This window comes from Scheffersomyces xylosifermentans (genome assembly GCF_036884685.1).
Source record: "Scheffersomyces xylosifermentans strain CBS 12540 chromosome Unknown RJT20scaffold_7, whole genome shotgun sequence".
Classification (NCBI taxonomy): Eukaryota; Fungi; Ascomycota; class Pichiomycetes; order Serinales; family Debaryomycetaceae; genus Scheffersomyces; species Scheffersomyces xylosifermentans.
Window position 1 is genome coordinate 1,619,544 of NW_027042945.1, and position 17,202 is coordinate 1,636,745.

The 17,202-nt window shown below is 39.3% G+C and overlaps 9 protein-coding genes across 9 annotated transcripts; 6 read left to right on the top strand and 3 right to left on the bottom strand. All coding sequences in view use genetic code 12, as the record gives it.

Annotated features, from left to right (window-relative positions):
• Positions 1 to 156: 156 nt before the first annotated feature.
• Positions 157 to 854, top strand: RJT20DRAFT_137079 (uncharacterized protein; the record flags this gene model as incomplete). The annotated part of the gene is made up of 2 exons (XM_064918539.1): positions 157 to 253; positions 325 to 854. 2 exons carry the CDS (start codon positions 157 to 159, stop codon positions 852 to 854), a joined length of 627 nt encoding a protein of 208 aa, XP_064772825.1.
• Positions 855 to 998: 144 nt separating this feature from the next.
• On the bottom strand, positions 999 to 2,594 carry RJT20DRAFT_137080 (uncharacterized protein; the record flags this gene model as incomplete). Its single annotated transcript, XM_064918541.1, has 1 exon — positions 999 to 2,594. The coding sequence occupies one exon, from the start codon at positions 2,592 to 2,594 to the stop codon at positions 999 to 1,001; it is 1,596 nt and encodes a 531-aa protein (XP_064772826.1).
• Positions 2,595 to 3,772: 1,178 nt separating this feature from the next.
• On the top strand, positions 3,773 to 5,182 carry RJT20DRAFT_60758 (diacylglycerol/polyprenol kinase family protein). The gene is made up of 2 exons (XM_064920956.1): positions 3,773 to 3,831; positions 3,902 to 5,182. Exon 2 carries the CDS (start codon positions 4,159 to 4,161, stop codon positions 5,047 to 5,049), a length of 891 nt encoding a protein of 296 aa, XP_064772827.1. The 5' UTR covers positions 3,773 to 3,831; positions 3,902 to 4,158; the 3' UTR covers positions 5,050 to 5,182.
• On the bottom strand, positions 5,182 to 6,165 carry RJT20DRAFT_60735 (uncharacterized protein). Its single transcript, XM_064920955.1, has one exon. The coding sequence runs from the start codon at positions 5,948 to 5,950 to the stop codon at positions 5,315 to 5,317; it is 636 nt and encodes a 211-aa protein (XP_064772828.1). The 5' UTR covers positions 5,951 to 6,165; the 3' UTR covers positions 5,182 to 5,314.
• On the bottom strand, positions 6,166 to 7,829 carry RJT20DRAFT_60715 (uncharacterized protein). The gene has a single exon (XM_064920954.1). It carries the CDS (start codon positions 7,695 to 7,697, stop codon positions 6,381 to 6,383), a length of 1,317 nt encoding a protein of 438 aa, XP_064772829.1. The 5' UTR covers positions 7,698 to 7,829; the 3' UTR covers positions 6,166 to 6,380.
• An 894-nt stretch (positions 7,830 to 8,723) lies between these two features.
• Positions 8,724 to 9,197, top strand: RJT20DRAFT_137084 (uncharacterized protein; the record flags this gene model as incomplete). The annotated part of the gene is made up of 1 exon (XM_064918542.1): positions 8,724 to 9,197. The coding sequence occupies one exon, from the start codon at positions 8,724 to 8,726 to the stop codon at positions 9,195 to 9,197; it is 474 nt and encodes a 157-aa protein (XP_064772830.1).
• Positions 9,198 to 11,070: 1,873 nt separating this feature from the next.
• On the top strand, positions 11,071 to 13,435 carry UBP13 (ubiquitin-specific protease). The gene has a single exon (XM_064920957.1). The coding sequence runs from the start codon at positions 11,163 to 11,165 to the stop codon at positions 13,290 to 13,292; it is 2,130 nt and encodes a 709-aa protein (XP_064772831.1). The 5' UTR covers positions 11,071 to 11,162; the 3' UTR covers positions 13,293 to 13,435.
• A 466-nt stretch (positions 13,436 to 13,901) lies between these two features.
• On the top strand, positions 13,902 to 14,792 carry MXR1 (peptide-methionine-S-sulfoxide reductase). Its single transcript, XM_064920958.1, has one exon. It carries the CDS (start codon positions 14,058 to 14,060, stop codon positions 14,616 to 14,618), a length of 561 nt encoding a protein of 186 aa, XP_064772832.1. The 5' UTR covers positions 13,902 to 14,057; the 3' UTR covers positions 14,619 to 14,792.
• Positions 14,793 to 15,471: 679 nt separating this feature from the next.
• RFC5 (replication factor C subunit 5) lies at positions 15,472 to 17,065 on the top strand. Its single transcript, XM_064920959.1, has one exon. The coding sequence runs from the start codon at positions 15,815 to 15,817 to the stop codon at positions 16,910 to 16,912; it is 1,098 nt and encodes a 365-aa protein (XP_064772833.1). The 5' UTR covers positions 15,472 to 15,814; the 3' UTR covers positions 16,913 to 17,065.
• Positions 17,066 to 17,202: the final 137 nt, after the last annotated feature.

Below are 17,202 nucleotides of genomic sequence, written 5' to 3' on the forward strand. Positions count from 1 at the left end.
ATGTGTTGTATAGGCGCTACCATGTGGTAAGGATTCCTTTTCGCAACCTTTAGTGTACAAAAGTGAATAGCGGTTAATTACTTGACACTTCTTTTACTTGACACTTCTTTTACTTGACACTTCTTTTATATTCAAATCTTTAGATCCAAAACAACAATGGAGGCTAATAGGAATAACCACGACCCTGATGAAGGTGGTAATCCGCCTGCTGCCATTCCGGATAATCAAGAGGTATTAGATCCACTACAAGAAGGTTCTACATTCTAGAAATAAGGGAAATTGGTCTTAAATACATATATAATGGACGTGATAATACTACCGAAGAGAGACTACGACTTTATGACTTAGCCGACCATATCTCTTATAGAGCGTTTTCTAGAAATTCCTTCACTGGGAAATATCCGATTCATGCTGCTGGCCAACATCAAGAAAGACCTGTTGCTTATCTTCCTGAAAATGAAAAGGATACAGAAAGGCTCTTTACTGATTTGTTGAATGCACTTGACAAAAGAAAAGATGAGATTAATTTCGGTATCATGAACTCCAGAACACGAGCAAATGTAAGCCATTACAGGTATGACATGGATATAATTGATGAATTTAATGATGAATATAAGTTATGTGATAGGTTGTTGAAGGCGGCTCTTCAAAGCCAGACTCTTGGCGCTAAGAACATTGCTCAAGGCGGATTAGCTTCATTTTATGACCGAGTTACAGACCACTCTTTTACTCCCATGGATTACACTGCCGAACTCCATTACCAGGAAGACATCAGATTCTATAATGATCTTATAATGAAGTTGGAGAACATTGTGACACAATTAAATGACGATCTCGCACACATACACGAGTGAAGATTTAGGCTCCTAATTCTCTGTTAAATTGGAAGTATCCATTCAACTATCTGTATTCGTTTATATAGGGCTACCCTCTATACGTTTCAATATAATCTATGCTAAAATTCATTATGTCACAAAAGAATTGTTCTCATTGGTTTTTCATACTCTATGAGAGATTTTTTTTGTAAGCCTTTGGTGATCATCATTCGCTGTTTCCGACATTAAATGGCCTAAATAGTTGTCTTTCATAAACACTGTATATACGGGATCTCTACAGCAATCGAAATATTCATCAAAAAAGTGTTGGATTTCACATCTATCCTTGAAACTCCTATCTAGATATCGAATGGATGAGCCGTGAAACATTGACTTTGGGCCAGGAATTCTGATACCGTGTAAACTTGCGTTGACGTCATATAAAACAAGGATCTTCAAGCTTCGCGGAAATGGAATTTCTTCTAACTTGTCCAAACTTATTCTCGCCAAAACTAATATCTCCAACTTTGAAGGTAATTCGATATTCGTTTCTAGCTTATACGTTTTGTTAGCTTCAATTAGTAATTGAACCAAGTTGAACGGAAAAATAAAATTGCAGCCAAATAAGAATTTGCATTTTCCATTGGTATACTCAATATGCTGGGAATTGTAATGTATAGACATGTCAATGGAAGGAATAGAGTGTAATCCGGGCCTTAGTGTCAATTTCCTTAAGCGAGAATGGTCTTGTAAGGAGTTCACAAAGTTCAGAAACGAGGTCCACTCCTCGTTGATATCCAGTCTGTCGTGAAATCCAAGACTTGGTCTACTGATAACTAACTCATTCAAATTGCTAGGGAAAACCATTCTTAACTGCCTCAGGTTGTAACGTAAGATCATCCTACACGACTGAAGTTTGCTCAAGTCGATAGTTTCGGAGTGGTCCACATCATGGTGAAGATGCAAGGTTAGATACCTTGATTGGAGTTCCTCTTCGATGTTCTCTGAGTGGCATACCAATGACTCTTTGACCCTAACTTCAAGTACTTCCAAGTCTGGGGGTAGGCTTCGAAGACTACTCAAGAGTATGGGGACTTCACAACAATTTAAGCCGACGAGGTTTGGGAAAATGTACTTGAAAGAACCAACATCACGTGAATCAAAGACGATTATGTCCTTCAATGTGGGAATCCTCTCTGGAAATCTAATGTCCCATTTTATGCGATTTATAAACTCGTCAATCAGGTGGTTGAAATCATCACTATACTTTTGAGAATTTCGGGAACGACAGAGAATGATAACTTGGATATTATATTTGAAGTTGGGTACAGCTGTCACATAATCAGTTAAATATAAAACAATTTTTAATTTCGATAATTGCTTTGGGATCTTAACATGAAATAGAAGAAGGTCGACGTCATAGATGTGCAACTCAAGTGGTAGGTATTGGGGAAATTTTGTCTTATAGAATTGCGTATTACTTATAAATGCGCCCTGGCTATAAGTGTTCTCAATACATTTTCTTATAATAGCTTTCATTTGAGAACGCGAGAAGTAATGATGTTGGTATATTTTAATTTGCATAAGTCCCTTTTCCTTCCGGGCTTGTCGGGCAAATTGGCAGAGAAAGCAACGTGGTAGATGACACAATGCTGATAACTTAGTTACCCTGACATGCTGAAATGAACGTGATATAACTTCTCTTGGTAAAGCTTTGAATTGCTCTAGTAAAAATGATTTTCTGTTTATCATATCCATGTATTGGTTATCCCAGGCCATTAATATTTTCAAAACTAGAAATAATGGATCTTATATGGATGTCAACTATGGATATAATTCTCTTCCGCCTGCTTGTTTTAAGTTAATTGGTACGTCACATTACTTCGAGCGGCATAGAAACACTGATGTTCCACAGCATTTATACATTCTCAACAATGCCTATCCAAAAATACCATTCCTTGCCTCGGGTGTTCGATTAAAATTGAAGCATTTCTGCTCTATCAAAGTCCCGACATCTTTCAAGAGTTCAACAGCTACTCACAAAACATGGATAGTTTTGGCTTTCCGTCCCCTCTACCATGTGCTGCAGTTGCCAAAGCTCGAATTCGTGTAGCTGCAAAAAACACTCTTAGAAAATCGTATTCCACGCATGCCACGTGATTAACTCCAATTTTTATGAAATAAACCTGCGTGCGTCCCTGTTTCCGGAAACGGCTAAACAGTTGAATCGTGTCTCCATAACCTTACAGTACCAAGCATTTCACAAGAGCGAATCGGAAAGCTCAGGGGAGACCGTGTGTGTCATTTAAGGCCAAAGGAGCAATGCGTTGAGGACGTTATTTTGGGTATTAGGGAAAATAGGAGACGACAATGGACTCTATAACGGGGCTACGAGAGCTGGGTTCCCCAAGGGCTTCTGAGATAGATCATTACACCCCAGTCCCAGGGTCACATTGCTGCTCTATTTCATTCAGTTCACTCTCACAGCAGTGGTTTATTTTTTCCGTTCCTCTCCTTGAACTTCCATTTGCTTTCCCATTAGATTTTGAACTTCACATTCCTTCTACGTTTCACATTGGCTTCATCTCGTACCATAATCCTCTGTATGTTGCTTTTTCTGTGAATGTGCCAATTACATGAATCTTATTGTTCTGGTCTCAATCTTCCCCACCTTTGGGACTTCCTGTGATTCTGACTCCCCCCCATCGTAGCATCGGTATTAGTCAAAGATATGCATCGGTAAGATATTCATCGGTTGTGCTCGTTTGTCATCTTTATATGGATCTCGCTCGCAACTGTCGGTGTTTCAAATAACCTCTCTTCAGTCATCCTCAGCCATCCTCAGCCTGACTCTGCAACCAAATCGCACTGTTTGGGCTAAATTAAATGCATTCATATTAGCTTTTAGTTATTAGCATTATTATTATATTTGCTGTTTTTTTGTAATCACCTCTGTGGGTTGGTTCTCGTTAAAATCTATTTTTCAAGGCGACGTCTTTATTTGGTTTGGTTCATTGTATGTACACTTTGCACTTGACTCTGTTGGTGATTAATAGGAGAACACACACTCACTCACATTCACTCAGTCACATTCACTCAGTCACATTCACTCAGTCACATTCACTCACTCACATTCACTCACTCACATTCACCTCGTAACTGGTGGGATTCTTGGCCATTTTTCTTTTATTTCATATTCAAGTTTGTTCCTTTTTTATTTTCTTGTGTTCTGGTTTTTTCATTTGTTTAAAGCTTTTTATCTCTTCTTTCTTTGCTTTAATTGCTGACCGTTCTTTTCCTGGAAGCTCTGCAGCGTCTTATATCGATCTGTCTATATCGCAACATGACTGAGGTCTCGCTATCACCTTACCAGACCCGCAGCATGGGTTTGAAAAGAAGACAGGCTAAAACTAACTCCCTAGAGAAGATCGACTCCTCCGCTGAGTCCGTCAACGTTTCGTCGGTGTCTGTTTCCAGTGATGAGGAAGCCGGCCAAGTCGAATATGAAAACGAACAGGGCCAGTTCGTTCCTACAACTGAATCAAATAATAAACAAAAGTCCTTCTACTATAAGCACGAAGTTCCCCGTAAAATCTTCCATTCCATTACCGGTTTCTGGGTGTTGTTTTTATATGTGAACGGGTTCAATATTGAGCAGTTTGTGGGACTCTTGATAGTACTCACTGCCTTTTGCTTCCTTCAAGACTTTGTCAGATTCCGCTATCCTAAGTTCAATGAGTGGTTTGGTAGAAATTACGGATTCATCATGAGACCTAGTGAGAAAGAGGGCTTCAACGGTATAGGATTCTTCTTGATTGGTCTCCTTGTCAACTGTGCTTTCTTCACAAAGGACTTGACGATATTGACAGGAATGTTCTTAAGTTGGGGTGACACTGCAGCTTCACTTTTTGGCCGTGAATTCGGTAAATATACCCCAAAAGTTACAAAGAACAAGTCCTTGGCAGGTTTTCTTGCCAACTTAGTGGTTTCATATGCCATTTTCTTCTGGTACTATGGATACGTCATCCCTAAGTACCATGCTACCGTAGATCGTCCTGGTGATATCTGGTATGTTCCGGAAGAGTCTTACATCGGATTACCATGGTTTGCGTTGATCGGAGCCTTCACATCTGCTACAACTGAACTAGTTGGGTTCTTGGACGACAATGTTACCATTCCCGTGCTTAGTAGTACCGTGTTGTACGTTCTCGTCTATTTGACAAAGAAGATATGAAATGTGAAAACATGAATTCGTAAATTAGAGATCTGGTATACATAAACAAAGAATGGTTTGGCATTCGTTACTCAAACCGTACCAATTATATTTATAATCTTCCTATCGAAGAAAGCTGTAACCTAGATAACATATAATGTTTATAAGATGAATGAGAAGCAATGAAAGCAAAGAATACCCGCTTAGATGGCAACCCTCAAGCTGATGTACTAGCATTCCTTTCACTAAGTAATAAACGAGAATACCCATTAGCAAATTGTAGATATTACTCCAAGATTTTCTTCCTTATTTCGATATACTCATCGTATTCCAACTCATCTTTCAAACCATCGTACCTTGTGAGTGTCATCCATCCTTCTTTCAATCCCTTTTTGTAGAACAGCGTAACCTTATCCTGCTTAACATACCCAAAGTCTGCTTTTCGCAACAAGTTGTAAAGAGTATCTGTCTTGTCCCACTTCTGTTCTTCTGCTACCGAAGGTAAGAATGTTCCCAGATAGTACTCATTGTCGTATTCAAATGAGATCCGAAGTCCGTGCAATCCGACAGTCCAATTGTCCCATTCATGGATATCTACGAAGTTGTCCAATAACGTCACACTGACTTTCAAGGCTGAGTTCAACTCATGCTTCGATATAGGGGTGAATCTGTGATCTTGGAATGCAGATGTGATGGCAAATTTGCTTACTCCCGACTCAATTGGCAAACTTTGGAATGTGCCAATGCAACCTCTTAGTCTGTCATCTTGGTCCCAAGTGATAAAGAGTGGAGCCGATGAGGGCAAGCTAGACGGAGACTCATTCAATGCCAGGAAATACTTTGAAAGAGAAATCCGACTTGTTTCCGGAAACAACCGATGATAAATGGTTTCGAAAGAATAGCAACACAAAGCCTTTGACATTATGAGGAAAACTGCAATTGACTTATCTAACCCTATAGTATCACTACTACTACTGCTTCTTGTATACCATAAATCCCTCTCCTTACTATCAGATGCTAACAGCGCTTACTTATATATGTGATACTCCCTGCAGTCCTTGTGTGGATGGGGTTTTCTTATCAGTGCGACAGTAGCTGGTTGGGACACGAATCTACAGTTGCTGCTAAAAAAGTGAGCATGCGTTCTGTGGCCTTTTGGGGGGTGAGTATGTAATGATTGCAAAATACATGACAGAGGGTGGGAGTCTATGGAGTATTCTAAGAAGTGAAAGAAATTAGTAATAAATTCCAGAAATTGTGGATATATCGAGTATGGAGTAGTATGGGGTTTTTGGTGAGAAATAAGATCAAGATTTAGGGTGATGACTGCGTTGTTGTTGTTATTGATGTTATTATTGTTGGAACTCGCAAATGGCTTGTGTTTCAGACCTTTCACTTGGGAAGTTGTTTCCTTCAAGGTTTAACCATTGGATATTTGCTAGGTGCTCTGCACCTACAACAAGTTCAAATAAACCCTCCCGAGTAAGATACATCCTTTCCAACTCACCAAATTCGTTGGTGCAGTATGGCCCATCAACCTTACAGCATGACAAATCTAACTTTTGAAGCGAGCTTGGGAAAATCTTCCCGTTCAACTGCTCGAGCAAGGTAACCAAGTAATTACCTGTTAAATTCAAATTCCTCACACTTTCTGGGAATCTGCAGAGGTGAGTGATCAAGTTTCTTGACAAATTTATGTCTTCTAAGTTTTGGAATAAGGGAGTTTTGGATAAGAAACTTAAGTCCATGAGATTATTTCCAGAAAAATCTACCGAGCTAAGCTTGTAAGGAGCTTGAAAGTCACGGAATGGTAATACAATACGAAGCAAGTTGTTGTTCGATAAATCCAAGCTTTCCAAATTAACCAAGTTCTTCCAATTGAAATTGAAATTGTTCAATTCTATCAAGCTGTTATTGGACAAGTTCAAGTTTGTCAAACTTGGGGGGAATTTGATCAGGGACAAATCATTGAGTGCGTTGAATGATAAATCAAGGGATTTTAAGTTATCGCAAAGCAAACAGCTAGAGTGCTGCGATAAATGTGTTATGAGTCTTTGAGAATTAAACAAGTGCAATTGTAAGTTCTGTATGGTTAAGTTCGAGTAGTTAGAATCCTCTAAATGATTTCCTTCGCCAGTATATCTTATCTTGAACCAGTTAATTTTGTAATTCAACCCATTGAGGTAGGTAAATAAGTTTTTGATGAGTAATTGGTTGATCATTTGTCTATTTCTTGCTAACACTATTTGGACATTGAAGTTTTCTGTGGCTGTTTTCAAGTAGTTCAAAATATCGGTTTGGAAGAGAACCTGGATGTAGCTCAAGAATTTGGATGGATCATCCCGAATATTGAATAAGATGAATGAGATATCCTTTGGACGGATAATCAACCCGCGTCCTAAAAGGTAACATAATTCATTGATGGAGATATTTAAGGATGTAGGGCTACTTACCAGAAGAAAAGAAACATTGTTAGTTAATATCAAGTTCTTACCTTGGTAGTAGTTAAGGAGGGCCATATGCCTTAACGTCAAATATGGGTCCAGGATACCCTCTATTGGTTCAAAGAGTAACAGTCTCAATTCGAACAAGTATTGTAACTCTTCGGTTGGTACGAACGATAACGTTCTATCGATCAACTCAACAGGCAATCTGAAGAATATGCTCATCTCGAGAAAAGGGAATTATATGGGAGGAGCGCAAGGCAGGAATTGGTATTTTTGGGGTGTCTATATGATTTGAAAGAAGGGATTTTCGTCTATAATTGTGAAAGAAAAGTAAAGGAGACCTTATTATAGATTTTCTAGTTTCGTGTGTTTGGTTATTATATATATATAACCACCATAGTTGCTGCACCGGTTAGGTAGACGCCGATTAGGTATATAAGCCGCAAAAAAACTGTGCCCAATTAGGAATGAGAGGATCTATGATATTATCAAGAGGTGACGATAGGGTCTTACGGCGATGTGTATATATTATTGGCGTGACCGTTGGACCGTAAGTTGAGGTTGGTATGGGAGATAATATGATACAATATAGATAAAGATTTGAGGGGACTGAACAGGTTTTATACTTGCTAGACACGTCGTATGTTACTAAGTTGTGCCCTATTCCAGAATTTCAGTTGATAACGGTGAGACCGAGGAGGATCCACAGTTTAAGGTGAGGTACACGTCAAAGACAGGAATAACAGAAGATATACACAACCCGGTGAAAAACCGTTGTAACTTCCTAGGTTAGTAGCTCGAGCCAGAACCTTGGAAAAGGTTCATGTGACGTAAACACGATATGTGTGTGTGTGGTGAAGCATTCTGGAACCTTTCTGACGTACACTTCTTATTATGCAACCTTATTGTGGCCCCATGACATTGCAGTCTCCAACAAGACACATAAAAACTCTAGATTTCTCCAAATTGAAAACTCTCCAAATTCCCCTCCTTACCCTCATCGTATCTCTTTGTCTCTCTTGACTCCTCTTTTTATCAATCCTTACCATTCGTAAGTGTGTATGCTTCACCACCTCTGACTATGGGTAACCTACAATATAGATAAGCCTTTTGTTTCGGTGCACGACCTCGCTCGCTATAATCTTTTTTTTGGTGTCTTCCAATTTTGGTTAACTATGAGAGACGACTAAGGAAATGGATTAATGATAATGTAGTTCTTCTTGTAAGCATATACAATTAATAGAAACCATGGGAATCTGTTTATCGTGCTTGCGTTCAGGAGACGCCAACGATGATGATTACAATGAGAATTCATCTTTATTAAGGAATCAACACAACTTGTACTCTGATGACTACTTACAAGAAGAAGAGCTTTCGAAGCAGCAACAAAGACAGCAGGAGTTAAACACCATTGTCAATGATTTATCAGACAACTTGATAGATGTCACATCGTTCTTGAACAATACTAGCAACAATTCGGTGACGAACACACCAAATCTCTCATCATTGCTGAACAACAACAGCTTACGGCCGCTGAATACTTATGACAATAACAGCACCTTGAATGTGGAAGACGAACATAATACAGTATCCAAAACATTCCCTTACGAATACGGCAAGAATGAGAAATTGAAGATTCTCAGCGAATTGGAAGAATTAGACTCTTCAATCAAGGACTCGTGTAAGATTTCATTTAACGAGCCGTTGTATTTGAAGTTTTAGAATGAATACAAAAAAGAAGCTTCATAAGAAGACGGCGCATTACAAAATTTCTTCATAAAATACATGGCCGGGGAATTCAAGATTCCCAGGTAGCCAACAAAAGTAACGAATTTCTGGAACTCAATAACCACAAGACAACATCTTGGGCAATTGCTCGCATTTCACTTCATTTCACCTTAATATTCACCTTAATATTCATTTCATCGATTCCGTAGTTAGGAAGTGTTCCCAGGGGACGCAACAAAACGAATAAACGTCTGTGTTTCAATTTGGTTAATTGCCATGCACTTCGAGCTGAGGTGTATGTGAGGACGGATAATGTAGAAAGTAGAATGCTTTCACCCTCTCCTTGTCAGGAATCTCTGAATCTATTTCAATATAAGAGTATAAAGGAAGAATGACTGGTGACTGCAGAGGGGGGGGATATGTAGGAGGAGAGATCAAGAATAACTTTTGGGTTTTCGTGGAGAGGTTATTGCTATACTAATCACTCTCTAACGAAGAAAAACTCGATATCTGGGGATTGTAGAAGCACCTTATGTATTTAGAGATTGAAATATAAATGTTGATTAGTTACCTTCCTAACAGGATGATTGCAACGTGCTAAATTATCTAAAAGAAAGTTGAGTAAACATCAGCTTTTGACTCCTAAGTTGAATGCTGCTTAACATATTCACATTTTTGGATAAAAAGTGACAAATAATGAAAATTCATTAGAATATCTTTACTAAACTTTCTGAGGTTTTAAAAATATCAGATACCCAACCTGTTTCTACAAATGGCTATCATCAAACATTAAGCTTATAAGAAATCTAATTTGATAGTATCAACCAAGTTCTCTTACCTCGTCTTTTGGCTAGCACAATATCCAGACATGCTAGGTGTGACCTACTTAACCAATCTAGTTAACCAATTTATTCAACGACAATCCTGGACCTCAAGGTGTAGCTTATGATTAGGTTACCTCCCCCTCTGCCTCACCCCTTTGTCTTCATCCAGTCTTGTTTTCCTCCTGCCTATACCTCACAATCTATCCCACTCTTCCACCTTTTTGCAATCGTATAGCCTAATAAATTCCGCACTGTTCCCAGTGGAAAACTCATTTTTCGCACCCTCTTTAATTCCGCGTTTATCACCGTTAAAAATTTACTATGGCACCCAGAGAGGTATGTAAGAGAAGACTCTGCCTGTACGCTTCCAACTCACCATGTACCGATGCAATAGTTCACGCTTTTCAATAAATGAAATTGTAGATTCTCACACTACAAGCTCATCCACATATCTCCAACCCCCACCCCTGACTATCCAGATACTTCTCACATCATTGCCATAAAATCCCATCCCAGACACAAACATACATAACTTGTCTGTACCTCTGCACCCACCTCTACTCTTCTACACACTCTACTCTTCTCCTTTATCCTGCGGAACGGATCTTCGCCTCCCCACTCACACCACTCGTTGGAACATCTCCATACTTATCGTACCCACACTCCCCTCCTCCTCTCCCCACCCATCTGTCTTATCTCTACACAGGATCCTTAACTAAGCACATATCGAGTGCCAAAGCTCTGCAGTTTTGTGAACTAGACGTTTTTCGAGGCACACACTGACAAATTACCTGCTGCTGCTGTGTATTTCTATGTACAACTCCGGCTTCCAGAATACAGCGGTTAGTTAATTTGTTTGTGGAAACCGGATAGTTCCACAGAATAACTAGTGAGTGAGACTTGTGCCTTGTGACTGAAGACAGAGAGTAGTCGGTAAGTATTACTCGCATATATATACATATATATATATATATATATATCTCTTTTGTCGTGTTGTTTGACTGTCTATTCTTTGACTGTGTCTATTCTTTTATATTATTGATTTGTTCTTTTTGTATTCTTAACATTGGTAATATCGTTGAGAGGCGATAGTTGATATTCGCTACATCATTCTATTCGTTTATAAATTACAACAATGACCAAGGCATACAGCGAGACCCGACCCTCCAATGGAGTAAGGCTTCCCTACGGAGATGGCTCAAATAAGATCTTTGGAATGGAAAACTTCGGTAACACCTGCTACTGTAATTCCATTCTCCAATGCTTATACTACTCAGATAGCTTCCGGACAAACTTGGTGAAACACAACATGACGAACCACGAGCCGAAACTTGTGCTAAATGGCGTAAAATCTCATAATTTCACTATGAAATACGAACAGTTAGTGGCAAAGAAAACAAGAGAACAGTCAGGTAAAGGTGGTGGAATGTCTATTCCACTAGGAGCATTCTCCAATGCCAGTACCACGACGACCAATTCGGTGGACGATCGGCCAAAGTCCTCGAGAAAGGGCTCTCTTTTCGGGTTAAAGTTTAACTCAACGGCCACAACGAACCAGAGCTTGTATTCTACAGAAGACGTGAAAAAGTCCATGACATATGTGGTAGAAGCTGGCAATTGCGAGGCATTGTCACTTGACCAACGAATCAAAATCAATAAAAATCCAGAGTTCCTGAAACTCAGTGTTTTGGTCACCAGACCTACAAACCAATCCATGAATCCCCAGAATAGAAATGATTTCTCTCAGAGTTCATCCATGCTCTTGAACAATGAACAACCCCAGCAAGTACAGCAGGTACAACAAGAAGGAACGATAAGCAATTTATCAAGTACTATCATCGTCGGAATTCCACATCCGGAACCATTCTTGGTGAATCCTATCAATCCCTTCAATCCTAACCCATCTTCAGACCAAAGAAAGAGATCAGCATTGATTAATGGTCCAATCATCAACTTGGACACTTCACTCCAATTACCCAGTGAGCAATCCGATGATTCAGCTCTCTTGTATGCTCTAAAAGACGTATTTGAAAGTATGATAGAGAATAAATCAACCATCGGAGTAGTTTCTCCAGTACATTTCATCCAAAAATTGAAAGAGAAGAACTTTCTCTTTAGGCAGAACAACATGCATCATGATGCACACGAGTTCTTCAACTACTTGATCAATGAAATCATTGAATGCGTGAATAAAGAGAGCGGAGCTGACAAGAATTGGTGTAACGACATCTTCCAGGGCCTCATTACAAACGAGACGAAATGTTTATCTTGTGAAACTGTCACATCAAAGCACGAATTCTTCTTGGACTTGTCAATTGATATACCACCTGGTGAGAGTTCGTACTCTTTGAGCTATTCGTTAAACAATTTCTCCAAACTGGAGATTTTGACTAATCAGAACAAGTTTTATTGCAATACTTGTTCGTCTTTACAAGAAGCTGTCAAAACCATTAAATTGAAGAAGCTTCCCGAAGTGCTCGTGATAAATTTCAAGAGATTTAAGTATGATGAAAAAGTTGACAAAATGGTGAAATTGTTTGATTCAATCAGCTATCCATTTAGGTTGAGATTATTCAATACTACAGACGATGAAAGAGACTTCAGTCTATACGAACTCTATGCGTTAGTCATACATATCGGAGGAGGTCCAATGCATGGGCATTATGTTGCACTCTGCAAAATCAAAGCGGGCCTATGGTTATTGTTCGATGACGAAACAGTTGAGCTAGTTGAAGACTCATATGTTATGAGATTTTTCGGTAATGGTCCAGGTTTAGCAAGTGCTTACATTCTTTTCTACACAAAAATTGAAAATGATTTGGATGAAGAATATGAAGATGCAATCAATTTTGGATTCAATACGAACAATATCTACAATGGCGATGACTATTCATTGTTCCAGCAATTGGATCACACTGCGAGTGACTCTTCTCTCAGAAAGCCTTCTACCCATAAGGAAATAGTAGAAGATCTGGAGCATGTGAAGTCCGAAACATCATCTATAGAATCTTATGGAACAAAAGAAGCCGATGGCAAAAAAAGCGGGTTATTCAAGAAGAACTTCAAGTTTGACGGTAACAAAGAGGAGAAGCCATTATCCAGATCGAACAGTTTGATCTCTAAGGAAAAAGAGAAGAAGACATGGGTTGGAGGGCTAAAGAGAAGAGAGAGCAAGGTTGAGCCCAGTGTTGAGACGAAGGGAAGTAGTGGAAGTGTGGGTTCCAATGAGAGGAGAAAGAGTATCTTCAGTTTTAAAAGGAAGTAAAATGATCATTTGATGCAAATTTCCATACGAAAACAAGGCGCATATATAAATGCGATAAGAGTTAGGGGCTAAATAGAGAAAATAGATGACAGGGACCGCCTTGATTAACAATAGCAAAGAGTAAATAAACATCTTCAAACAAACATCAGCTCAGCCTTTGGCCCAGTCTTTGGCCCTGTCAGATCTGTATTTTCATAGTATGATTTGTAATTGCAAATCTGGCCCAAAGCTCCATAATAGCCTCGCTTACCACTCCAGGCGGTGTATTAACCTTGCCCTGTCTTCATGACTGACTGCAAAATGGTGTCACTCGACTGCTCCGATCCGAGCCAGGCGGCACGGGTGTTCCCCACCAGCAACAGATGTACCCCGTGTAATGTACGGCACAGAGGTGGCTACAAAAAACGGCTTCAGTCACATGACATTACGCGATATTTTGTAAGATCGAGATAGAAGCCCGATTTGATGATGGATGTCACGTGAACACACCAAAGAGTCATTTTTTGGCCACAGTTAAGCCATAGGAATTTTCACAACTTTTCCAGAGATCTTACTAATAGGCTGATTCTGTAGAATAGGAACCACACATATAAATATAGAGCCAGGTTTGCTAGAATTTAAAACATTTGTCTAGGAAGAGTATACCTTGTTAGAAACAGTAATATCGCTTCTAATTTTTACCATTTACATATAATTTACACCAAGCTTCAGAGCTTTTGCAATAGTTTCCATACTTATACTGTCACAATTAATTATCTTCGCAAAATGACTACTTCCAAGTTTTCTCCTACGCTAGCAACTACAAATACATCTAAGCTGCTTACCCTTGCCGCTGGTTGCTTTTGGGGTGTAGAGAGAGTTTTCAGAAAACAATTCGGTTCGAGAGGGTTGGTTGACGTCAAGGTGGGTTATGCCAATGGTATTCCATCCGTAGGTAATGTCAACTACGAAAAAGTCTGCTCTGGTGCCACCAACTTTGTGGAAAGCATTCAGTTATCATACGAACCATCTCAGGTTTCTACCGAGGAACTCTTGGATATATTCTTCAGAATGCATGACCCAACTACAGTCAACTCCCAGGGTCCTGACGTGGGAACTCAATACAGATCTGCCATTTTGACCGAGACTGACGAGGACCTCGAAGCAGCCTTGAAATTGAAGGAAGAATACCAAAAGACCTGGTACCCAAACCACAAAATTGCTACGGTTATCGAGCCTATTAAAATCTGGTACGATGCGGAGGACTACCACCAAGCATACTTACAGAAGAACCCTGGTGGATACGAATGTCCATCTCATTTCATCAGAACCAAGCCAAAGATTTAGATCAACAATAAATCCACTGACACCAAGCGGAATAACGCGCAATAACACATTCTGAAGCTTACCTTACCCAGAATACGGGGTTTTTGCTATGTTGATTTGTCATGGTATGGAACCACATACTGTGGCTCAATTGCAAAAAGCCTAAATTTTCGCACCAAGAAAATTCTCGTAAGCCACTAACTCGGTCTCTGCTCCCTAGTAATACACATGGCAGTATAGTACATATACTGGCCTCAGTCGGTAGAGAATTGAAGTCATATGATGAAATTCTACCAGAGGACCCTCAACAGTTCCCAGAGAGCTTTGTTATTGTCCATTTCATAGCGTGGACTTTGTGTTGTACTCCCCATGCAACCTCAGTCTGTGCGCCGCTACCATGTCGAAGACCGTTCCCGTTTAGCTTTTATCCGGGTCGGCTTCTGGCCTTCTTTTTACTCTCCAGTGAATCCCCAAAATTTTGCATATCCGTATATAGAATTCATGTTGCTTCGATCGAAGCGACCGAAATAATAAACTAAAATCTACCAAAAGATCTCAATAATAACATTGTAGCCACTATAGTTATATGCTCAACTCAGTCTACTTTACACACTCAACACTCACTTGAGTACTCATAAGACATTTGCACCCATAGATATGACAGAAAACAAATTGCAGGACACCGTAATGTTGGTTTTCGAACCTTAGAGAAGTTTGGATTAGGCTGTTATCATAGTAACGTGAAAGATTTTCACGATTAGGAGTATAATAGCTATGGTGAAATTATATAGTATGAGTAAGAACTTTATATACTTCCTTAGTGCTAAATAAACAGTTTGAACACATCCAACAATTACCTAATACACATTTTAAACGCTATCACATGCTCAAAGACCTATGCAGCAGTAACATATGTCTAGTGCGCGCAGGAACATCATTTGTTCTGGTATGAAACAATTCCGGACAGTGGTATTAATAATTTCTACACCTTTGGTTTGAACAATTTGATGTCACTGGTTTGAATAAAAAGTGAAAGCACTATATACAGCACAGAGTAAAAACGCGTATGGTGCATTTTTCAGTGAAGCTCATAGTTAAGAGTATGTTTAATAGATGGTGTTTGAGATTAAATATTGGAGTAAATTGACTATTGTGGATTGGTTTATTTCCATATTGTAGAATATAGATATTAGCATAACAATTGATACGCTGCCAAAATGTCGTTGTGGGTAGATAAATACAGACCAAAAAACTTGGGACTGTTGTCATACCATGGAACAATTACCCAGAACCTTCAGGCTTTAGCCCGTTCTGGTGACTTTCCTCATCTCTTGATCTATGGACCCAGTGGAGCAGGTAAGAAGACGAGGATATACGCTACTTTAAATGAGATCTTTGGGTCTCAGGTTGAAAAATTGAAGATCGACGTCAAGACGTTCGTCACCTCGTCCAACAGAAAGTTGGAGTTTAACGTGTTGAGCTCAGCATACCATTTGGAGATCACGCCTTCAGATATGGGTAACAATGATAGAGTTGTGATCCAAGACTTGTTAAAGGATATCGCTTCAATAGAACAGGTTGATTTCAATAATCAGAGCTCCTCGAAAACGAAGCACAGATTCAAGGTGGTCATCATTAACGAAGCCGACTCGTTATCAAGAGATGCGCAAGCTGCTCTCAGAAGAACCATGGAGAAATACTCCTCCAATATCAGATTGATTCTCGTGTGTAACTCGATTTCTAACATCATTCCTCCCATCAAATCGAGAACTTTACTTATTAGAATACCTAGTCCTAGCACCGAAGAAATCAGCTCTATTTTGTCTCATGTTGCCAGAAAGGAATCAGTGAAGTTCAGTTCTACCAATGAGGCTGAAATCAATAAGTTCTTGGGAACCTTAGCAGATAATTCTAATCGAAACCTCAGAAAGGCTCTATTAAGTTTTGAAACGGTAGCTATGCAGAACGAAACCATTGCATTGAACAACAGTTCACTTTCTATCATTAATTTGGATTGGGAGGTATTGATCAGAAACTTGTCTGTTACAATCAGACAAAATAGAAACGTTGCAACATTGGCAAAGGTAAGAGTGACTATGTACGAGTTGCTTTCGCATTGTATTCCAGCGAGAACTATTTTGAAGACTCTCCTCTTTAATTTGCTTGAATTGTTCACACAGCAAACTTTAATAGAAGAGTTGGTTGACTTAGGATCGGTCTTTGACGAGAGATTAAGTTTGGGCCAAAAGAGTATTTTCCACTTAGAAGGCTTTGTTGCCAAGGCGATGGTGGCCATCGACAATGCTTTGTCTTAAGAAGAAGTTGCATAATTTTGTAAATTTATGAATGTATGATAGTTTTTACATGTAAGTTCTTTGTGACAAGGTTGGAGTTTAGACTAATATTCATTCATCAACATTAGTATGGTTAGAGTCAGAGAATTTTTTTGAAATCTTGTTGAAATCGACTTCTTGAATGGGGTCTTTGGTTCCTTCAGTTTCTCTTACAACATCAGTTATCAATGTCATCAGTTATCAATGTCACATGTATTATACATTAAGTCTTATCTAAAAATCACAGCCCATGCCATCAAGGCAACTGATGA